The sequence below is a fragment of the Fundulus heteroclitus genome, chromosome 22, assembly GCF_011125445.2.
Source record: "Fundulus heteroclitus isolate FHET01 chromosome 22, MU-UCD_Fhet_4.1, whole genome shotgun sequence".
In the NCBI taxonomy this organism is placed as follows: Eukaryota; Metazoa; Chordata; class Actinopteri; order Cyprinodontiformes; family Fundulidae; genus Fundulus; species Fundulus heteroclitus.
This window is the reverse complement of record NC_046382.1, coordinates 6,090,119-6,114,543: the sequence shown is the minus strand read 5'-3', so window position 1 is coordinate 6,114,543 and position 24,425 is coordinate 6,090,119. Positions and strand designations below refer to the sequence as shown.

Sequence of the window (24,425 nt, the reverse complement as noted above, 5' to 3'; positions counted from 1 at the left end):
TGACTGGGCAATGTTCAGCAGCAGAGCTGGGGCCTGAAGGCATTTCTTACATGCTGGGCAGCAGTTCTTTCACTTCCCATATTTATGAGAAGATTAATAATTCTTGCTTAAGGCAGACTTTAAGCTGCTTAAGTGTTCATACCTCTTCTCCTTCACTGAGTTTAAAATGAACAGAATGTTCTTGATGGGAATCACGTCTAGATTGCCAGTCCTGTTAGGATGTTTATTCCTCAGTGTTCGGCGTCTCTCTGAAGGTGGCAGCATTTCTGTCTAAGTTTATTTCCTTAAGCCCAGTGAAGTGAGCAGTTAGCATGGCTGTTTTAAAACTTGAGCTCTGGGGAAGGGCAGTGTACCACGGTCCTGAAAAGTGTGACATAGCCAGGCTTTTGTAACTTAAAACTTACAGCATTATGCAAACATTGATACTTTAATTTAATTTGAGACACATCCTTTACAGTGCAACTCAATAAACACATTTTTAAGACTAAAATATATATAAAAAGATGCCTTTGATGTATGTCTGTTGAACCTGGAATAAAGACCAGCAGTCCTGGGACAGCTTGTTCTGAAGTCACATCAGATAAACATTTATGTGCAAGGAGTCTTCACGTTCTCCCTGTGTACCTGTGGGCTCTCTCTGGGTACTCCAGCTTTCACCAACTGTCCAAAAACTGGACTGTTTGGTTCATTTGGTACTCTAAAATTACCCTCGGTGTGAGTCTGTGCATGGTTGTTTGTTCTGTGAGGGACTGGCGACCCGTCTGACCCACTGACCCGGGGAGATGGGCACCAGTCCCCCCATGACCCCGCATGGAGAAGTGGGTATAGAAAATGGATGGTTATATATATGGTTTTATATATATATATATATATATATATATATATATATATATATATATATATATATATATATATATATATGTATATATATATATATATATATATATATATATATATATATATATATATATGTATATATGGTGAAGCATATGTGCCTCACAAATGTATTTTAGTCAAAATAATCAAAAACACTTTTTTGTGTTAGTCTGTCACATAGATAAAAGAAATACAAATTAAGATATAAAATAGTTCAAACGTGGTGTTATTGTTTTGGCAAAAGGCTTTAAAAATATCACATTTGATTATTTTATGTATTTCTGTGCGTAGCATTTAAACACATACCTTTACTGGATAAACGGACTGAATTGACAGTGCTTGTCTAGTCCTGCTGAAGAGATAAAGCACTTTCCACCATCACCACATTCACCTGCTCCATACATTCAAACACACATCAGTCGTTAACTTGGAGTCAAGTGCTTTGCCTAGTGGCACATCAATATATGACAGGAATTAAACCAATTGCAAGAATACTACAGCATCCACTGAGCCACAGTCGTCTGAAAAGCCTAATTTGTGTATATTTGACAGCACAAGCAGACGTGTTGGCCCTTCCTGGTTCTCAGGTATTAGCTGTTGTGGGTTTGGTAACAAACCCGATGGACTCGGGTCGGTGACCCCAGTTCCCCTGGAGAGACACCAAACGCTGGCCATGAAGGAATTACCAAAGAAAAGGGACTTGCTGTACTTGATGGTTCTTGAACCGGATTAGGCTCCCAGCACCGTGAATAAATGCACCGTTCAGTCACATGTCACAGAGGGTTGATTATGAAAGGAGATATCTTACGTTTCATAACCAACAGAGGGCCTGTTGTCTAAAAATGTCACTTTGCGTCCGCTGCTCCCCGAGGTCTTAATAAGCTTGGACTGAATCCCACTAATCTATAAAGACCTGCGCTGCCCGAAATGCCTCACATCTGAAGGGAATACTTGGGCTGGTTGAGAGGATTAGCTCTCCACGGTCTCTAGTTTATTTTATTTATGTTTTGTTAGCTTTAAAGAATGAGTGCAACCCTGAGGGGAGCGTTCCACGTCTCAGCGTTCGGCTGGTACGCCTTCATTGTGAATTATCTGGCAGCGAAGGATGGAGAGGAGCTCCCTGCAGGAATCTTCGTCTACGGGGGACCCTGGAAGTACCTCACCTTTCTCAACCTGGTGAGCTCATTTAGAGGCGACGACCACGGCGAACGCCTACAGCTCTGTGACGTGTGTCCCAGAGGAAACTGAACTGTTTCTCTGGTGTTTATTTAGCTGTTGCAAATGACGTTCTTTGGACTGGCAGCAGTGAATGATCTCCAACCTGGGAAGGAGTCAAACAGCACTCTGAGCCGATGGAAAGACCTCCTCTTCTCTGTCTTTGCCTTCCCCGTAGGGATGGTGAGAACATCATTTTACTAAATATTACATTTTTGATTGAAAAACTATTTACCGTCATGTGAAAAAAACCTTGTGAAATATTTACTTCATAATAATTGAACTTTATTGATCTCACAACGAACAAATTCACTTCTGCTTTTAACCCATCACCCTTGGGGAGCAGTGGGCTGCCATGTGTGGCACCAGGGAAGCGTTCTGGGGTTAAGGGTCTTGCTCAGGGACCCAGAGTGCAGGCACTGGGGATCGAACCGGGTACTTGCATCTTTCTCTGAGTGCAAGCACACTGCTCTAACCACTTGGCCACGAACCCCCCACGAAAGTTCTTTATTAATGTTTCCACATAGACCTGAATTATATCTGGAAAAAGAAAGTGATTGTACCTGATCAACAGAAACAGGCCCGTTTCAATCATTAAACTAAATATATCAACAAAAATTTGTTTTCCCTGCAGTGGAAAAAGTTAAGACACCCTAAAAAAAAATAAGACACCCTGCCCCATAACATCTAGTCATGCTCCCTTTGGATCAGACAACTTCAAGCCATCAGTCTGAGGAACGTTGGCCCCACTCCTCACGGTGAGACGGTTTCTGATGGTTTCAAGCTTCCTTCAGCTGAAAAGACTTTTGGAGATGCTAGTTTCATTTTTTAGCAGGACTTGGTACTGGTCCACACTCCCAAAGGTACCAAGTCTGGTTCAGTCACCATGGTGGTTCTGTGCTTGATTAACCAGAACCAGACCAGAACCCCATAGAGAATCCATGGAGTATTGTCTAGAGGAGGATGAGAGACACCAGAACCAACGATGCAGATGACCTGAAGGCTGCTACCAGAATCAGCTGGGCTTCCTGAACACCTCAGCAGAACCACAGGCTGATCTCCTCCATGCCACACTGCACCGATGCAGTAATGCATGCAAAAGAAGTTTATATGGAAATTAAAAAACTTAAATCCTGACATTTCTGCTGAAAATATCAATGTTTTATTGATTTTATCTCATAATCAAATTTTCTGAGACACTGAATTTGGGCTTTTCAATTCCTGTAGGTCATGATCATCAACACTACACGAAAAAAAGGCCTTGAATATTTCACTCTATGTTTAATGACTTTATTTGATAAACGAGTTGAACTTAGACTAAATATATGTCCTTCACAGAGCCGCGTCTCCCTGGCAATAAACTTGTGAACTTTCTAACCTGAAAAGCAACATAGAAGGTCCACATTGACAGCCACAGCAAGCTGTCTCCTAGCAGCATGGCCGCAGTCCCTCAGTAGAGGATTAATACAACAGAAGAAGGGGAAAGGCGCCCCCTTGTGGTGTCTCCTTATATATAATAACAGGCTCTACAGCAGGGGGGTCAAACTCATTTCTATATGGGCCACTTTGGCATCATAAAGTCATTTAAAGGGTTGGTTGCTCGTGTATAGATGATACTTTTGATTTCATAACTTAATTTCAGTTCATATAGAAATTTAAAAAATGCACAATAACATAAAAGTAACACCCTTAGGCCCAGTTTATACAGTTTATATGCAAGAACAAGTTGATGTTGGGGAGAGTTACACTTTAAACTCATCATTCTGCATCACCTTTTCCCTTTTTGGACATTTCTGGGCTGTTTTAATGTGTTTTGTCTAGTGTCTAGTGACAGGATGCTGTTATTACACAGTTAAAAAAAAAATCAACATTCGTTACAGGAGGCACAGTTTTAGCCATTTTATACACTTTAATAGGATATATGCCTCTAATTTATGACACAATATGCCTTTTTTGGCTCTTGAGGGCTGGATAAATTGCCTTAACGGGTCAGATTCAGCCCCCGGGCCTTGAGTTTGACACATGCTCTACAGTAATGGTGGCAACCTCCCATGTGAGTTAAACTCTCACAGTCTGAATTTGATTTTACTGTCATTTACTTCCATATGACCATAAGGAGTAGCCTCCTGCAGGTCCTGTGGCTGTGTTTTATGGGTTTAAAGAGTTATTTTAGCATCTTGCTGTCAGGATGAACTTGCAGACCTGGCCAGATGTTTTAAATGTTAATTTTAACTTCTTTAATTTACTGTCACCGTCCTGTTCCTGCTGTTTACTGTTATTTCAGGGTCACATCACATCAAACGTCTGATGTTAAAACATGGAAAACCTTATTTTAAATGCTAAGAAATTATATTCCCATCATGCAGACCTGACACCTGTGTGTGATTTCAGGCATTTTTTAGAGAGAATTAATTTTATTCATTCTTCTCCAGAAAAAGCTTTTAAAAAAACATGTTTTAGGGAAATTAAAAAAAAAAATCTTCAGTTTTTATTTCTTATTCATATTAATAATTTTTTTGTTCTTTTAAAATCATGAAATATTCAGGTGTAAAAATGTTAGAAGGCACACTGACATGAGGTACTTCTATTCTACAACCATATAAAATAAAACAACTACAAATAGCAATGAGAAAATGAATAAAAATGTTTTCTGCCTCTTTTTAGTTCGTGGTTCTGCTCTTCTGGACCATCTTTGCCTACGACAGAGAGTTAGTCTACCCAGCATCCATCGACGCCTTCTTCCCTCCGTGGATAAACCACGCCATGGTATCTGGTTTTTGTTCATTTCTCTCTGTTTCTTCTCTCAACTCGCCGTGCTCATTGCAGCTCTGCTGTTTTCCAGCACACACTCGTCCTTCCTGTCCTGCTTGGAGAAGTGCTGGTTCAGCCTCACGCGTACCCGCAGTGGAAACACGCGCTGGCCGCGTTGTCAGTCGTGGGCTTGGCTTATTTATCCTGGTAAGTGCTATCACAGTGCAATCAGTGAAGTAAACACGTCCTGGCATCTAAAGTCAGACCAGTTTGGCTGCATATCCAACCGAGAGGCCTTTTACTGCAAATATGTTTCACCTGGCATCCATCCTTAAAGGGGTAAAGGTGTTTGTTTTCTGCTCACTCCACTGCATAAATGTCAAGTTAAAATTAAGCTCTTAGACTTCAACAAGAATCACTTTATCGTTATTCTATCAAATAAAATCTATTCACCTGAGCAAAAAACAAAATAAAAACAGATTAAAACATAGATAGAACGAGCAACAATCTGGGACAAACAACACTAATTCACAGCAAGGGAATACATGTTTATTTCTAAACTGAAAATTATCAAGAGTTTATCAGTATCACCCATTAGAGGACACTTTCATGGCCTAATGACTTTTTTTAAGAGGGGAAATTAAATGTTGGTTGTAAAACCAGGTTTCAGAACCACAAATATTTCCAACCTGTGGTTCTGTCAGGAAAAAGTCACTCTGAGCCAAGAGTCTCTTTGGACACGGGTTTTTGGCTCTCCTCTGTAAATCAACAGGCTAATGTGAAAAGAAATGTGCTTAAAGGGAATTAGTCAGCGACTCTGAACACATCCATTGGGTAGGGAGGAGAAACTGGAGTCTTGCACAACTTTACACTCAAGTAGACAAACTCAGGTAACATGCAAACAAAAACATTCAGTACGTGAGATAAATGCCGTATTGGACCACCAATGAAAAATGTATTTTAAAACCTTTTTCTATAGAACTAATCCTTCAGACATCAGAGACTTTTCTTATCTCCAAAGAACATAAAGAAACTGTCACATTATAACTATCTCACCCCAGAGGATGTTTTCACTCCCACATTCTCCAGCAAATTATCATTTCACCGCATAACAGACAGACTCAGATGTTCTTAAGATTTAATGTCATCATTTAGAGCTGGATCTTTTCTAAATGAACAATCTGAACTTTAATGAACCCTTTTCTCGTTATGTTTATCAGGAACCTGAACAGGTGGTGTCTGCCTCAGACAACCCAGCAGCGTCAGTACCAAGATATCTGATCTGATAAAACCAGAAGATAAACTTTCAATCCAAAACTGGTTGTAGCTGAGTAGGAAAATATAAAGTATGAGGGGGAAAATCAGCAGAGCGCATGGAAGGTTTGAGTTCGAGAGTGAAAGGGAGAACGTAAAAGAAACATGCAAGGAATCTGACTAACCCTAACCCTACATGGTTGGAGATTCTCCTGAAACAAGGAGCAGCTGAGGGGAGGCATCTAGGGTCAGCTGGGGCCGGATGAACAGCAGGATAGAGAGAAACATTACCTGACCAGAACGCGGTCAGATACAGGAATTACTCGAAATGCAAGATCAAAACTGGCAAAGCAACTCTGCTACAGGCTTTAAGAGGATAACAGGAAGTAACGCGAGCTCAGGTGTTTATCGGAATTAAACTGGAACTAAAACTAAATACGAGAAAGCATAAAAGCGATACCATCTTAGTTTTTGCCATACCATCTTTATTTATAAAGCGCTTTAAAAACAGCCAACAGCTGAAACAAAGTGCTGCACATTGCTACAAGCTAAAACGCATCCATTAAAAGAATAAAAAAATAATGCATAAAAACGCTTAAAAGAAACTATAAAACCAATTAAAAATGAAAACTAAGTCTCGCTAAAGCCAAAGCATAATAGTTGGTTTTAAGGTGAGTTTTAAAGGTGGGCAGTGAAGGAGTCTCTCTTATGTGCAGGAGCATTTATTCCACAATTGAGGACCAACGATAGAAAAGGCAGAGCTGGACAGACAGACTGTCTTTTGTCTCAGAGTTACCAGCAGAGGAAATAAGAAGTCATTTTGAGCCGATCTGTGCTCCTGAGGCGACATTTTGAAGTGACTGAGACAAAATCAGTAACAGTAAGGTAAAGTTCAACCCAGCGATGGCGATTAAAACACATTCCAGAACCTTCAGCGAGATACTGAGAAAGACACGATGGCTGCTAAGAAAAACACTGAGCTGCCCGTAAAGTATTTACAACCTACCAGCTTTTTCACATTCTGCCGTCTTAGTCACAATCTATCCTGTTAGAGTTTTATGTGCTGGACGAGCACAAAGTTGTGTTATTTTTCACAAATTAAAATCTGAACAGTGCAGCGTAGCTCCTGTTGCTGATAAAACCTGATTTAATCAATTTTTTCACAGGGCATCTAATTATTAGATCAATAATCCTGACTCTTTGCAGTCATTATGTGGCCATAAATTATGGCCCATAATTTAATTATAATTAAATTATGGGCCATAATTTAATTATAATTATAATTAATTGAATTAATTTTGGTGAGACACTGGATCAGAATTCACTCTTAAGACACTAACAAGACAAAATGTTCAAATAGCTGAACGCAACGACACCACCTCCTGAGAAGCTCATGGATGGAAGCTGACTCCATCATCGTCTACATCATGGGTCACCAACACGGGGCCCGTGGGCACCAGGTAGCCCCCAAGGACCAAACGTTGGGCCCTCATTTCTGTTAAAAAAATAGCACGACCCTCCAGTGATCTGCATTTAAAACGTTTATTTATTCAGATGCTCTTCCTTTTTAATCAAAGTTGTATAGATTTAAAATGAAAAAGCGTTAAAAACATGTTTATATTACATAAAGTTAAGGTGAGCTCTAAGTCATAGGTAAAAAATCAGTACAGGTAGGCCTGCGTATCACCCAGTACTAATGAAGTAGTTCTCAGAAAGGTTGGTCTAGATGGAAGTTAACTTTGAATTTAATTGGGGGGAAAATAACCACAATTCAACATCTTAACATGTGCTTTCAAAAAGGACGTCTGCCGGCTGAACAGTTTTGGTTTATTTGCATTTTCTGACAGTTTTATCTTAGAGAGCTTTGTGAACAAATCTGTTTATACAGCAGATCAAATGCAGGCAAAAGAAATAACTGAGCTTATTTTGTTCCTTTAATTAACCAAGAAAAACTTTTATGGGAATGTCCTGACCAAAACATCCATCCATCCATCCATCCATCCATCCATCCATCCATCCATCCATCCATCCATCCATCCATCCATCCATCCATCCATCCATCCATCAGTCCCTCCATCCATCCATCAGTCCCTCCATCCATCCATCAGTCCCTCCATCCATCCATCCATCCATCCATCCATCCATCAATCCATCATCTTCTGCTTATCCAGGATCGTGTCATTAGGGCAACGGGTCCAGGAGGGAACCCCAGACTTCTCTCTCTCCTGACATCCTGCTGTTCCTTCTGGGGAACCCGAGGCGTTCCCACACCAGATGGGATATATAGTCCCTCCAGCAGGAAATCTCCAAAAGGAGGAGCTGAGGGGGAATCAGATGTCTAAACCACCTCAAATGTTTCCTTCTGCTGCAGAATGAAACCTGGATGATGGAGCTCCTCACCATTATTAAGAGGCTGAGCCCACCCTCCCTAAAGAGGAGACTCATTCTGGCTGCTTGTAGCCTGGCCAAGACAGCAGCACAGCATTACAAATCCCACAGACACAGCAACACATGCACACAAACTGACTCATGAAATTCTGCTGCTGAGAATAAGACAACACGTCTGGGGACAGATGTGGCAGACTCCATGTCATCCAGCAGGTTCTTAAAGCCTCCAAAGAGACCATAGCTTTTTTTCCAGCTTGTTCCAGTCAAAGAGAGCAGCTTACAGGAAAGCCGCCGTTTACAGCTCTGTAAACCAGACATGCCAGTTTAGCCTGGAGAACCATGAATAGGAGAACCAGCCATCTAACATGTAAGGCATAATGCCCAACGAGGCGTCCATTATCAGGAATTAATGGACGACCCAGAGGCGTTAACCGAGGATGGTTGCTTCTGTGTTGTGGGCTGGTTGTGGCCGGTGTCTGCAGTGAGGAAAACAAGTATTGCAACACCCTGTGACTTTGCAAGTTCTCCTATTTAGAAATCATGGAGCGGCCTAACCAGTCTCCAAACCTAAACCCTATATAAAATCTTTGGAGGGAGCTAAAACTCTGTGTTTAACCTGGCTGATCTGGAGAAGATCTGTGTGGAGGAATGGGCCTCAGTCCCTGCTGCAGTTTGTGCAAAGCTGGTGAAAAACTACAGGAAACCTTTGACCTCTGGAATTGCAAACAAAGGCTACTGTACCAGATATTAACATTGATTCAAATACTTATTTGCAGCAGTAACAAACAAATAAATTATTTAAAAGATCATACGTTGTGATTTCCAGATTTTTCTTTGTTTTAATTCTCATGGTGGATATGAACCTAAGAGGAAAATTTCAGACCCCTCCATGATTTCTAGGTGGGAGAACTTGCAAAGTCTCAGGGTGTTAAAATGTTTATTTTCCTCACTGTATAGCCAGCGGTCATCTGGGAGTCGGGTCCACAGAGGAAACCCAGAGACACTCTCAGGCCTAAGGACAGTTTTAGATCAACCAGTTAACCTGAAAGTCGTGTTGTTGGGCTGGAGGAAGCCAGAGTACCAGGAGAGAACCCCGGCACACACAGGGAGAACATGGTAACTCCATGCAGGGAGACCACAAGTCAGAAAGTTAACTCCAACCAACTGGACCACTGTGGGGGACCCAGAGCTTCAGGGCAGATTCTGTTTTAATAAAAATTTTAGATCACAGAAATCTGGCTGAATCGTGCTAAAAGCCGATTGTAATTCAGGTTTATGTCTGTTTGTCCGTATAGACACTGATGAGTTTTAAAAAGATCAAGCTTTACTTGGATGTGGATGAAACACATCAATCTTTAATCAGCCGTCGCTGTAACTCACCACAACTCAGATGTTTCACCTCACAATGAAACAAGCCGAGGACAAACGCCTCTTTCTGTCCTTTAAAGCAACACGTCTGCCTTTTTTTTTTTGTTAGAGGAGAAACTATAACCACACGGCTTCATGCACATCATTCTTTTATTATCAAGCTGTCTTTGCTGTCAGGGGTAACAGAAAACAGGACCGGCATATATTTGCATAAAGAGTCACAAATGCAAGATCACCAGACGTCACAAATAAAGCTTAAAAGACGTTTTCTTTCCCCCTGCGTTCTTCAGGATAGTGTGGGTGTATGTGACGGTGGGAGTCTGGGTGTACCCCCTGCTGGGACGCTTCAGCGCCGCCGGCCTGACGGGCTTCTTCTTCTTCAACATGGCGGTGGTGACGCTGCTCTACCTGCTCGGGGACCGGCTCAACAGCCTCGTCTGGAGTGAAAGACAGCAGCTCTAAAACACGCCGTTCACTCTCTTTGTGTCAGGATCTTCTTTACGGCCTCTCCTTCTTTTGTTTTCTTCATTCCAGGGAAGGACAAAGCGGCGTGATCAAGCATTTCTGCACTTCTCAGGACGACTCTACCCCTTTGTATACCGAAAACAAGCTAAAAGATTCCATCTTAAAGCAAAAAAAAAAAAAAAAAGACTTTGAATGTTGCATTAAAAGGCGTCCAAGCAGCAAAAATAAATCAGCTTCCACACACTACAGTCCAGCTGTGTTCTGTTAACGTGATCCAGATTTTTTTTCATTCACAAACTAACCGGCAAACATGCAGGAAGAACTGAGCCTGGATGCAGTTCAACCTTTTGGAAAGTGGTTCAGCTGAATAAAGTGCATCTGATTGCTCTGGTTGTCCCTGTCAGAAGAACAGGTCCAGTCTGCAATCCTTTCACACGTATTCAGATAATCTTCAGAAGATCTTCGGCTTTGGGTCGGTCCATTTCGCTCTGTCGACCCGGAGCTGACTTGCTCAACTTCCACTCAGATCTCTGTAGCCCTTCAGGTGGTGCAGGTAGTTGGGGTCGGCGTCCACCAGCCCCAGGGAGAGGATCTTTGCCAGCAGGTGCACATCTTCTTCACTCAGATCGTTCTGTTAGAGAGAGCCACGCGTCAGACGATGGGTCGCCCTGGATTTAAACCAGAAATGTTTGCGTCTGGAGAACAACTCACCAGCTTGCTGTTGGAGGAGGACTCAGCAATTTGAGACTTTTGAGGCTTTTTCTCCTGTTGACGGCAATAATCGTGTCAGATAATCAGGCTGACAACATAAAGACGTTCTGCTCTTTCACTGGTAGCACACTGCAAAAACGGATCTAAAAATAAGTAAAATGTTCTTAAAGTTAGTGCATTTGTCCATGATTTGAGCAGGTAAATGAGATTTTCTGCCAATGAAATGAGTATTTTGACCCCTAAAATAAGATAATTAGACATCCTGCACTTGAAATAAGATGGAGATGAATTGTTCCTATTTTAAGTGCAGAAATCTTATTCCATTGGCAAATCATCTTATTTACCTGCTCAAATCAAGAACAAATACACTAATTTTAAGAACATTTTACTTATTTTTAGTTCCGTTTTTGCAGTGCATGTTTGATCGCGTTTTATTACATTTTTAAACAAGAACAAAACAACAAAGTGTCACCCACCTCTTTCAAGCCTTTGCAAAAGCAAACTACAACAAGGAAAAGCCCGGCAACGACCTGAATAAACAGAAAACACCAGTCAATACAAGCAACCGATGCGCTCAGAAAGGCAGAAGCTGCAACATTGTGAAACCGTTCTGAGCAGTTCTGGGCTTTACTTACTCCGAACAGGTGCAACATGTTTGCTTCTCGTGTTTCTGCGCTGCGTTTCACCTCAGCCGTCCCCCCGGTGTGATCTTTATAAGCCCGGCCGCTCCGACTCATCGGCCCACCCTGCGTAAGCCGCCTGGGAATCCACCGGGCAGAACCTGCAGAACTGGACGAGCCGCACCGCCAGGCCAGGCACCTGATGCTGAGTCTGAAAGATAAACTGTTAGAGCAGGTATGCTTGTTACGCAAGTGTTTGCGTAAAACGGGCCTCGGAGGGGGAAAGAGGCCGTAATCAGAGGGGAGGCGGCGACGCACTCGGAAAACATTACATTCACCTCCGCCCTCATCAGCCCAGCATCAGAAAATGCTTTGGAGGTTTGTCAGGGTGACCTTCTGGTCGTCTCTGGCTCTTTAAATGAGGCCTTTGATTAAAATGATTAATTTGGACTGGAGGAATATGAAGATCTACGTCTCCTGGCTGTTTTCAGAGACGCGCCCATCTGCTGCTTGTTCTGACAGGAAGACGTTTTTCTCCTTGAGCTGCAGAAATCAAGAGCCGTCCAAACAAGTCCAGACTTCTGCCGCTTTTTGGACAAAATTGCCAAGTCTAAATAACTTACAGGCTGCTTTTTATTTTTATTTAAAACACAAAAATTAGTTCTTGGACTCTTTTTTTTTACCTGTCCAGCAAAAAAAAGAAGAAGCATATAATAGTTTAATTAAACCAAAAAACTAAATCAGAGCTTTGTTGTAAAGGAATCTGCAAGTCTTTGCATAACCAAGAGGGTCAGATGTTTGCTTTTTTTTTTTTTTTTAAAGAAAAGCATGCAGGGTCCCAGTTCTTGGGATTGATTGTTTTCTATTTTGGCTTTTCCATGCAACAAATTTTAAAAGTAGGCCATATTTTTGTTAATGTGGATTTTTAATAAACTTTAGAGGATTTTTTTTGTGCTCCAGATTTCTATGAAATTAAAGTTAAAACAAAACATTACTTAGAAAATATATACCTGAGAAATTAACATTTGATCTTGCCCTAAAAAATATCAGACATTTCAGTCTGCATCGAATGCCTGAGCTGAATGAGCTGAAAGTTAATTGTTGTGATGTTAGTGATCCGTTGTATCCGTTTACTCCGTATGCACAAGTCTGCTTTGGTCGATTTGGCGTCGCTACATGAGCCAAAGCTGAAATAGATGCATCCAGACGCACTCCTGCAGTGGAAAACCAAAGCAGCACAACAGCAGCTCAAGTTCACACTTCTAAATCTGTCTGGCTCAAACTGAGAGGTGTTGTTTCGTGCAAAAATATTCAGAACCCATCAAACCCTCATTTTGTCATAAACTTTAATCCATATTTTTCTTTTATGTTTTTTTATGTGAGAGCAAACGGTAAGGCAAACCTTTTAAGCAGCAGAAAAAATATACATGTTTTTTTCTTACCACTTTATTTCTGCCAGTACAGCTGCACGTCTTTTGTCTCTTGCTGATTTACATTTTTAAAGTTTTTTTTTTGCTAATTTTTCAGTTCAAACTCATTGTGATTGGATGGAGAGCATCAGTAAAACACTGCTCTCCAACAATTTCCACAGGCGATCAGATGGATCAGGTCTGGACTTTAACTGGGCCGTTGTAGCATGTAAATAATGTTTTTACATAAATCCTTCCACTGCAGCTCTGACTGTATATTCAGGGTTACTGTCCTGCTAACATGGCCTCAGGTCTTCTGCAGCCTCCAACAGGGTTTCTTGCATGTTTCATGCATGTTTTTGCATGTGCACCAAATAGTTACATCCTGGTCTCTTCTGATTAGAGGAGATTCCTCTACATATTTGCTGGATTCAATTTGTCACGTCTATAAAGACCAAATCTGAAGAATCCACATTTAATATCAGTGAGAATAAAATGCACACAGATGAATTAATCTTATTATAGCTAAAGACATTAAGACTTGATTTTATTTAGTGAAGTGAAGTCAAAGTAAAGACAGTTGGATAAAGAATTACGTTTTCAAATTTGTTTGTTAAAAAGCAATAAATAATATATAAAATAATGCATTATAAAATATTATGAAGACGGTACAGGACCCCCTTATGCAAACATAACAGATATAAACATTGGTCCATTCCACTGTCTCTAAAACTTGTTAACGACTGCATGGTTTGGGAAGAGAAGATTAACAGGGAAGGACATGCAGGTAGAAACATCTCTGGTCTGATCTACAGCAGCAAACAGGGAGGGCAGTGCTGTTTGAAATTATTCTATTTATAAAGGTTGTTGCGCACAGTTTTTAATATTATAATTTTATTCCAACTGTGATTTACGAACGTATCAGTGATTGAAGTACGATGCAGCTGATCCTTGTATCCAAGGCAAATTTCTTCAAAGGGAGACTAATAATGATACTTTCACTTTGATTTTCATATCCCTTTGCATTCGTCCATTACTTTGTGTTGGTCTGTCACACAGTGTTCCAACGAAATGAACGTTTGTGCTCATAACCTGAAAACAAACATGGAAAAGTTTAAATCTATTTTGAAGCTGTGGATGCCATGCAGCACATTCACAGTGGAAAGTTTCTCCACCATGTTTGATCATGTTTTATTTCCCAATAATCACAAAACTCTCCCCAGTCTCGACCGTCACATGATGAGACATTTTATAACCCCTTGCACGGTGGCTGCTTGTTTTTATGTAAATTAAAGATTAACCATCAAGCTGAAATGTGTTAAATTAACTCACACAAACCCTCTTTTGACTGCAGAGAAACTCTAACGAGCCCTGGAGCCAAAGTGTTTTGTAACAAGGGAAATCCAGTGGAAAAACACGAAAACAAGCACAGAAATGCTTTAGGCAGAATGAGGTCACTGAGGGTTACCTGGTCAGCAGAGGTTAGGTAACAAACACAGAAGAAAAATAAGTTGTGCAGCTGGAGTCAGAATTTCCTGATCCTTCTGCTTTGATAGATAATGTCAGTCCACTGCAAACCCAATAAGAACCGTGCAAAGACCACAGACTGCAGGCTGAAACAGGAAAATCCAGGCAGAAAAGAAGGACCAGCTACAGACCAACACCTGTAAGGTGAATATAAACAGATCTGATTGTTCCACACGTTCACCTGCTTGGTGAACGTGTGGAACAATCAGATTGACAATATGGGTCCCTGAGCATGACCCTTAGCCTCAGATTGCTTACTGGGTGCAGTAAAATAATAATAAGCTGCCTAATGCTCCCTAAGGGATGGGTTACATGCAGAAGACAGTTTTTTATTGGAATGTAGAATTAGAATGAGAAATAAATCTTTCTTCTTATTTTTTTCAAACCATAGGTTTCCTGAGGGACGGGTCTCAGATCTTTCCGCTCACAGGCTTCTCTCTTGTGGATCCAGCTCACAGTTTTTACCCAGACTAGAATCAAAACTTTCCTTTTTAATAAAGCTTATAGTTAGAGTGGCTTACGTCATCCTGAGCCACCTCTGCAGTTATGCTGCTATATGCTTAGGCTGCAAGGAGGCATAAAGACCACTTATCTTATATCTGCTTCTTTCTCCTACTACTCTCCATTTATACATTATATGCAGTTGTAGCTGCTATTAAGTGAAGGAAGTATTACAGCAACACATATTGTGACCTTTGTACTCCCTTATTTGTTCTGTCATTGACAGTGTTTCTGAATGCTTGATTGATTGTTGTCTTCTTGTCTAGGTAGGCTAAAACTCAATTGCCCTACGGGGATAAATAACGTTTTTTTTATTGAATTAAACTAAATTGAACTGAATTGAATTGAATACTCTCCTTTTCCTTCAATAGATTTTACAACTGGCTCAGATATTATCGGTTTAGCTGTATTTCACTCCTGAATGAAGCAATAAAAAAGCTGCAGGTTATTTGCACTGTGTTCGTTCTGTACCAAAGAAAGTTCTCTGAAGAGTGCGCCTGGACCTGTTTGTCTTGAAAACCACCCTGAGATGTGTAATGTTGCAATAGCTTTGGTTTGGCTATGTATAACCAAAGGCAATATACGTAGTATCTTTTTCAAAACAACCAATAAGGAGCACCACCTGGTCATCAGGGAATCACAATCAGCTCTCAGTCTGTCAGTTATTGTTTTATGTCCTGGTGAGGCGTGTCGTTATATAACAATAGACGAAACAATGACTTTTGTATGCTGACGTTCTCAGACGGGAAGACCTGCGCAAACAGAATAAACACAAACAACATCTCTCCAAATACAAGAATTTATGAACAACATACTTCAAGTTAGATTACTTCATTGATAAAACGTTTTAACTAGGTTAGCAACAGTCAGCTAAATTACTGAGTAAAAATGAAACGAAAAAGAAAAACTAGTAAACTACAGGGGAAAAACATCATAAAAAGGAATAGCCGATGATAAACTGAAAGCAGTGACTAATACAATTATTCAGTGATGTCACAGTACACCTACAGCGTGAATATGTTCAACAACCAAGGTCTGTTTTTAGAAATTAGGATTGAGGCCAAAGCAGCTCTAAAAGCTAACAAAGGACGCAGTTGATGTCAGTTCAAACAATTAGTTCACGGTAAAAAAAGCAGAGGGGAATATGAAACCTTATTTTAATAAGTTCTTGATTTCAAAATATTCCACCCAACTAGAGATCCAATAACCTTTTGGAAAATTGTTTTTAATGTTGCTTTAACCAGAGATCCCAGTCTCTGACTGAATAGAGTGATGGACTACCAGCAAAGGTGGAGATAGACTCACAATTCGGCCATCTTGGAAAGCCTCCATGGCTGCAGCTGGATGTACTTTGGCTCCCTCTGAATGTATATTCTGAGGACTCTTTGGCCAAAGCAGAAGTGCGTCAGCGGTCGCCATGATAAGTGCTGTCCGAATAGTGCAGTCAGTAAGGAAGGAGGTAGGAAAAGGAGCCTGTGTGCTTCCTATCGTAGCTACTTTAGTATGGGAACATCATAATGTCCCTTACTGGCGCTAAGGAGCTATAAGGAATCCCACAATCCTTTGCCTGACATGATGTATTAGCACAGCCCACCTCACAGAAATTACCGAAAATGACCAGAGAGAAGAAAGCATATGCTTTGTAGTTAAATTCATTTCCGGACATTAATGCACTGTGATCTTGTCGTGTATGACACTTTAAAATTCTCCCACTATGAACCTGGTTTTCGGTTTTTGGTGTTATTATGTGTAAGTTTTGTATGCTTTCAACTTGTCTTTTTAACCTATTCTTGTCTTAATGCAATTTGGCCACCCTTGTAGTTTTTAAAATGTGCTATAGAAATAAAGCTGATTGACTGATTAATTTTCAGGAGGCTGTAGGCCTGGATTTGACTCGCATCATCCAGGCGCGTTTCCATCACGTCGGATTTAAGGGATGTCCGAAATCGGTACGGCAGTACGAAGCTCCTTTCCTCCCCACGATAAAGTTCTTACTGCTGACCCCATGAAAGATCAAGGGACAGGAGCTAGAAGCTATAATTAGATGTTTTCAGATGGAGCATTGATCATTACTGCAGGTGATGATGTCACACCAGTAACAATTAGTCAGTTAGTGAGTCAGCTTAAAGTGCAACTCACCTCCGTACCAGAGTCTTACTCCACCCAATCTCATACTTGAAAAATGTGCTTTTATACCTCACAGCTGCACAGCTGTTGACGCGTCAGTTTCTCTGCTGACGTCACAAAAACCTTTGAACCAACAACAATACTGATTCAAAAATCCTGTTGAACCTTAAGATGGCGCCACACTGACCATCAAGCAGGATTTCAGCAAATATGGAGCAATTTGTCAAAATAATGACTAGGATAGGTAGAACCACCATAAAAAGCTTATTAGGGGGTGAGTTACCCTCTAACAACAAAGAAACATGTCCCAGGGCTACCATCTTAGCCTTAGCAGAGCTTCAGCTTTAGCATTGACAGCTAATATAATGGAGACACAACCTAGGAGGCCTCTAAGGACTATTCTAACATATTTTCTGCATTTTAGTGGGAGGAAACAAAGGGGAAATATAATTAAACTGAAGAAGTTCACGTCTATCTGGACCGTCAGTCTTCAAATCGCTTCTTTAGATAAAGTTTAAACCATCGGCTCACTCGAGGCCTTCTCCGGCCTGAACGTTTCAGCATCAAAACAAAGCAAAATACAATGAAAAAAACAATATTTTTATAGTTTTATCCTAAACAAATTTTCTCCGCCTGGACAGCTGGCTCTATTTTAAGCATTGGAAGAAAAAAATGAGGGTTTCCCCTTTTTTAGCCCAACATCGAAGAACTGAATGAAAGAAAAGAATCCTATTTATTTGACAGTAACATCAGCTTAATTTCTCATTTTGCTAAGTCTGGTCTTCCTTAGCGAGTTTTTACCACTGGACATTTTATGAATCAAACTGTATTAAATTAGAACAAGGATAAAATTTTGTGTATAAAGCTGTAAAACAACTGTTTGCCCCTAATGCCTTTCTCGTGTCAGGCCTACACGTTTCACATCATTAAATACATTTTCATAACAGACAAACCTAACATGAGTAAATACAGCTTTTTTAAATGCTGATTTTGGCATTATTTAGAGAGAAAGCTATTCAAACCAAAGAAACAAAATAAGATTTTACCCTAATTATAGCAGCTGGTTGTGCCAAACCTTAGCTACAAGAACCGCCTCCAGATGTTGCAATAATTGGTAGTAAGTCTTTTCCATCCCGGTTAAGTGAAACATTTCTTTACAGAAACCCTGTGATTCAGCCACAGTGGAGGTTTTCCAGCATCATCTACTATTAAACTTCCTGCTATATCATCTCACTATGATTTACTGTCAGACTTTCCTAGGGTCGCTCCAAACATGTTTGTTTTTTTAGTCATCGCCTTTGGATCAGTCCTAGACTGATGGCTGGACGTTCTTCTTTCAGGATTTCGTGGTTCTGGAGCAGAATGAAATGATCGTATTTGGTCCCAGACCATCCCACTACCCACCCATGCTTGACCGTAATAATGATGTTCTTTTCTGGGAATGCTTTGTTTTAATCCAGGTACAACGGGACACACACCTTTTAAAAAGTTTCTCTTTTTTCTCATCAGTCCCCAGATTATTTTCACTAAACTCTTGGGGATCATCAAGACATTTTACAAAGTCCATTCAATGAAAGCATCCAGGTAGATTGGTTAAAATGTTTATAAGGAAACCAGGCAGATTGCATCTTCACTGTAGTGAATGTGAGACTGCCCTTTGTGCTATTTTTGGTCCGCAGAAGACCGTGAAACTCGCCCCTGAAGCTATTTTCGTCTGGTTTGTCGTTGTTTTAATCTTGAACGCAGATTTTAACTGAAGCAAGAGATAACAGCCTAGATGCTGGACCTGTGTGACGCGCTCCTGGAGTATTTCTGATTGAGCAGCCATACAGTTTTCACAGTTTTCTCCAGTTGTGGATAGTGAGAATTGATTTTCTCGCCCTTTCCAGACCAATAGATTCCAATTACTTTGTTTCTTACATGTTCTTAAAGTCCCCAGGTTAGGACATGCTGTGTTGCTTCATGACATTTTTTGTCTACTTCATGTTGTCAGACAGGTTCTTTTAAGGGATTTCATTATGCCAAAGATCGAATGTGATTGGCAAATAAAATTAAGCTAAGCTTTTCAAAAGAGCCATAGCTCATCCAAAGTAATTCAACTCAACATACAACTGTGAATAACATTTTTTGTTGATCAGTAACATTTTCCTTTCACAAATATGTGAGAGGTAGAATAATTTTCTTCCAGCTCAATTCAGGTGAAAACCTGGATTTATCAAGTTGGTGAAATTATCCATTTCAATTCTGGATGAGAATATAGTTTTACAACAAGATCACATACTGAAAAGCTTTTCTTAATTTTTGTTTTGCTAATTTTCTCTGTCATATGTGCAGTTTACTTGCCTGTATGTGTTTACAACACACTGATAGTAAAGCTGGACTGATAGTAAATGTTTGTAATAAAATAATGGCTCAGATTCACACTCAGGTCGTATGAAGCAGACAACAGTGAAAGCTGTATAGAGACTTTATCTGTAGTGTTTCCTCTATTGTCCTGCAGTATCTCTGCAGTGCTTTCATCAGCATGCATATGATAACAGCAATGAACAGCAGAACAATGAAAACTTCTATAAATAGCTAGTGCATTTCACAGCTGGGGGTTGAGTCCCTTAGGTCTTTCTGTGTGGCAAAGCCCCAGCATGGAAGTGTTCAAACTTGTCCCACATTTTAACAGTGATTAGTTTGAACTACATGTGATTTTACTCGCTTTTATTTCCACCAGAGGGAGCCAGATGATCCTCATGCTGCATCAGCACATTTGAAACCAGTCCAGATGACTCACCTGGTTTGGAAAACAGCAGCAAGATCCTCCGGATAAATTCCAGATCCTTCCATAAGACGCTCAGTTCTGTGAAGTGAAATGACCTGCTAAATAACACGTCGTTTATTTGCCTAAATAAACACAAGCATACCTAGTTTTATACTTTTTTTAAATAAAGTATTTATCATTGTTAACATAATTTTAGGTATATTACTTTCATTTTATGATACATTATGATTTAAATGTAAATATTCAAATTAAACGTTGCTTTCTTTTTTATTTTTTATGAAAAGAATGGATGTTTGCGTCATTTCTTGAGTCTGATTGCGCATTAAAATGAAACAATTTTACTTTTAGTTTCAGATTTGGCTGTTTTTATACTGAACGAAGGCGATATAACGACATGAAGTGAAAGAGTCTGTCAGCGTGGTGGTTAAATGACAAACGCAGTATGAGTTTTATTTTGCTCTAACGTAACAGTTTACTACAGCAGAGAGGCGCATGCGCACGCTGCCCATCTAGAACATTTCTGATGCTTCGCGACATTTCTTCACTACTCTGGGGAAAGTTGGCGGAAGTTCAGCACCATTTCCGGTTACGGTGTAAAACCTTCAAAATTAAAGCTCCTTATTGGGTCACACGTTGATTTGTTACTTGCATAATGACCATAATGACACTATTTTAGAATATTTCAATTAATAATAATAAATAGTAGAAATATAATGTTTTTTTAATAAACCGGGTTGACTGATTGGCGTCGCCGACTTTAGTGAACGACCTTTATTTCTAAAGCCCAACCGGAAGCGCTTCTCATAGTTCGGCGAACTTGACGCCACATTAATAGCGCCGTACAGCGATTGTTGACAGATCATTTCGGAGTTGAGTGAGAATTATTTCATCCAGCTGATTGTTCGCTTTCCACGGTAATCCCCGGAAGATGTCCGCTTTTAGCACCGTTAACGTCTGAAGGCAGCCGCGGCGGCTACCGGCGGGGAGGCGGTTTGTTCCAGGAGCGCTCGGTGAGGTTCACAGCTTGGCTTAGTCGGTTTAAACTGAAACAAGCCCTCAAAGTTGGCTAATTGGCGACTACAGCGAAGATAAAAACACACAGAATACGTATTTATTGTTTTAATTTTAGAGTTAGCTTGTCGGCGTTAGCCTGGAGGAACCCTAAGCTAAAGTTTAGTTTGCTAACTGCTCCTGTTGTGGTGAAACATAAGCCCTTAGAGTATCTCTGTCACCACGTGTTGAACGCTGTGTTTGAAATGTCCATTTGATATGTCGCCCCTAAAGAAAACCGGCAGGTTAAATGCTTCTTGAGGACCCAAATCGGGCAGATTGCGTCATTCATGGCTCATCTGTCTAGCTTGTAATCTCCATGCTAACCAAGGTAACAGAAAACACCTCCCACTGTTATTAAAATGTTGTTTATTCTGGCTGTCAACGTGAATATGTGTTTTAAAATAAGGCTTTTGTGTGTTTAAAATGTCACAAATCCAGCAGGAAAGTTATGGCTAACCTAAAGTAGCCACCACCACCGTTAACTATTAGCTTGGCTAATTGGTTTAAATGTCACCACTGGCTGCATGCAGGTGCATCTCAATAGGTCAGAATAGCAGCTATAAGTTAATTAATCAGCTAATTAGACCCAGGGATGTTGCATCATGGTCAGTTTCTGTTCCTCACAACCATGGAGAAGTCAACAGATCTGACATCTGCAGCAAAAGGTCAGGACACCCCCAGTGAGGAGGGCAAGCTGAGGTCAAAGCTGCAGCGGTCAGCTGTTCAGAGCTCTGCATCAACGGGACGTCAACATGAGGAGGAAAAGGTGTGGCAGCAGCAGGAAGTGTGGGGATGGACAAGGCGTGGGCTGCAGAGGCTTCAAGATGTGGGCCATGCAGATGTTTCCAGGACATTTACCACAGCTGCCAGGGGACGCAGCCAGGAGACCTTACCTGGGAAGCAGAAGTACTGGAGTCCTCTTCTCAGATGTGGGGAAATGTTGCGTTTCATACAGAAATCAGAAGTGTTGAGGTTCTGAATCCCAGCTGCTTTGTCAGGTCTCCACAGTCGGTGGTGATTTGGGGAACTGCGTCATCCGCTGGTGTTGCTTAAACTGGATGTTATTGAGGCTGAAGTCTACGAGGCTGTAGTAGCTCATTGTAGAACATTTCATGGAGATGCTGGTTTCATTTTCCAGCTGGACTGGTGTCGGCTCCCGTCGGCGAAATCCCGGCTTTAATCACCGAAGCAACACTGCACTGGACTGGCCGACACGCTGACCTGAGCTCAGGGGCGGATTTAGGAAATTTGGGGTAAAAAAAGGCATGGGACCCTCTGAATTGTGAAGACAACACATAAAACAGACCCATTATACAGATACAGAAAATTTAATAGAATAGACATACATTATTTTTTCTACCTTTTGTCCCCCTCTTATGCATTTTCTTGTTGTTTTCCTCTATGTTTTCCTTTGTCCCTTTTTCTAGTAGACAAGCCATGATCTACTTATCTGTTCTCCATTTTTATTTGAATGAAATAATAGCTGGAAGTAAATCTTCCCCCGTCTCCATTTCTTGGCAAGATCCTGTTCTTCACCTGGAGCGGTCCTCTCAGTACTATTGAGCAGCACGATCAGACAGCTGATTGGCCAGAGCTGGGTCATCTTCAGGAAGTACACTGTGCTGACTGCTTACCAGCAGAGTGGATGATGCTGAACTCTCTCAGTCTGGTGGAACAACATCATTATGAAAGCCTGGCTGGATTATCGGGGGCCCCAGGAACTTGGGGGGCCCTAGGCAAATGCCTAGTTTTGCCTAATGGTAAATCCGCCCCTGCCTGAGCCAAACCCTGCAGAGAAACTATGGAGCATTTGACTCCGATTTGATCTATAAAGAGTGTTTTTAAAAAAATACTTGAATGAAACAAAGTACAAGAATCAGCCAGACAACAATAATTAAAGCTAAAAGGAAATAAAATAAATCAAACAATTATCAAGTCAACAGTTAAAAGGTAGCATAAATGGGTCTGAGGAGGCCTGATGTGGAACAGGAGATCCATCCACAGCTGGGCCTCAACACAGCGAAGGCCCGGTTCCCCCTGAGCTCAGGCCTGATTCTGGGTGCCTCAGTCAGCTGATTAGCAGAGATGGGAGGTGTAACAGAGAAATAAGGAAGAACACGACCAGCTAAAGATTTAAAAGCAAAATGATCTTAAAACTGATCGGCAGCCAAACAGGTGGAATGTGGTCTAAGGCTAAAAGACGTGCTGCCGCTTTTAGTGCCGTCTGCTAACGATGTCAGGATCATTAATCCCAGCATAAAGGCCGTTACAGTTGTCTGGGTGAAGGGTAATAAAGGCAGTGATGGACCTTAACTTAGATAACTGCCTCAGATGAAAACAAACTTTTATCTGGCTGTTCAGTGTTTCCCGCTGGAATTTGCTTAGGCGAGGCGGTGAGTTGTCGGCCGGGACAAGTTTTGAGCGGATGACTGCCGGGGGGGCTCGATGCAGACGGTGAAGTCGACCTGCTTCTCGCTTCAAAGTATCCATGTATTTTTGCCTGTTTTTTCCCTGCCATTCACTATATGCACGTGAGAAAGCAACAACAAAAAAGCTGCGTGTTAACGTCACATAAACATGCAAGCATATCGAGTTTTTTTGGAATGTTGGCGAGGCGGTATAGTTAGATAGTGCAGATAGTGCTGCGGGAAAGACTGCTGTTAAATCTGAGTCACCGTCCGTTTTTCACTCCTAAATTTGTAATCGTTGGCTTCACCCAGTCAGCCGGGGAACCAAGATGTAGAGAGAAAGACGTAGAGGAGCTACAGAGAAGCGTCACCTCAATTTTCCTCTCATTAAAACTCCAAACATCTCAGGACATCCAAGCCTGCACTGCAAAAACCGATCTAAAAAATAAGTAAAATGTTCTTAAAGTTCGTGTATTTATCCTTGATTTGGGCAGGTAAATAAGATTATCTGCCAATGGAGTGAGTATTTTGACCCCTAAAATAAGATAATTAGATATACTGCACTTGAAATAAGATGATGGAGATAAATTGTTCCTATTTTAGGTGCAAAAATCTTATTCCATTTGCAAATCATCTTATTTACCTGCTAAAAGCAAGGACAAATACACTCATTTTGAGAACATTTTACTTATTTCTAGTTCCGTTTTTGCAGTGTCGGCCTCATCCAGGAGATGGAGGAAGATAAGGCCAGTGATGAAGATGACCCGAGGGCCGCTGTCATAGCAACCTGGGCTCATCACCATGCCGCGCTGCACTGATGCAGGAATTCATGCAAAAGGAGCCCAGACCAAGTACTGGGAGCATCTAATTAAACTTAATAGTTTAGGAGTCCTTCCTGTTAGTTTCTGTAAATAAAGGCTGGGTATGAACTTTGACCCCTGAAAGATCTCCTGACGCTAATCTGTCCACTGTGTATAGATTA

General features: G+C 41.0%; 2 protein-coding genes across 5 annotated transcripts in view; both read left to right on the top strand.

Annotated features, from left to right (window-relative positions):
• The first annotated feature begins 1,724 nt into the window (after positions 1-1,724).
• On the top strand, positions 1,725-10,406 carry LOC105928706 (androgen-dependent TFPI-regulating protein). The gene is made up of 6 exons (XM_036125930.1): positions 1,725-2,052; positions 2,149-2,274; positions 4,756-4,857; positions 4,934-5,049; positions 10,143-10,294; positions 10,387-10,406. The coding sequence occupies exons 1-6, from the start codon at positions 1,900-1,902 to the stop codon at positions 10,404-10,406; spliced, it is 669 nt and encodes a 222-aa protein (XP_035981823.1). The 5' UTR covers positions 1,725-1,899.
• Positions 10,407-20,793: 10,387 nt separating this feature from the next.
• herc4 (HECT and RLD domain containing E3 ubiquitin protein ligase 4) overlaps positions 20,794-24,425 on the top strand; it is a 34,953-nt gene continuing 31,321 nt past the window's right edge. The window contains exons 1-2 of one of the 4 annotated variants that reach the window (XM_036126500.1): positions 20,794-20,992; positions 21,267-21,363. In XM_036126500.1, coding sequence (XP_035982393.1) covers positions 21,352-21,363 — 12 coding nt within the window. In that variant the 5' untranslated portion in view covers positions 20,794-20,992; positions 21,267-21,351. The remainder of the gene's footprint in view (positions 20,993-21,266; positions 21,364-24,425) is intronic. The other 3 variants (XM_036126501.1, XM_036126502.1, XM_036126503.1) reach the window with 3 other exon arrangements.

Excerpts from the sequence above, each read along its gene's own strand:
- LOC105928706 (XM_036125930.1), top strand. The coding sequence starts at position 1,900 with ATGAGTGCAACCCTGAGGGGAGCGTTCCACGTCTCAGCGTTCGGCTGG. Across the intron at positions 4,858-4,933 it reads CGTGGATAAACCACGCCATG|CACACACTCGTCCTTCCTGT; the intron begins GTATCTGGTTTT and ends GCTGTTTTCCAG. Across the intron at positions 10,295-10,386 it reads GCTCAACAGCCTCGTCTGGA|GGAAGGACAAAGCGGCGTGA; the intron begins GTGAAAGACAGC and ends TCTTCATTCCAG.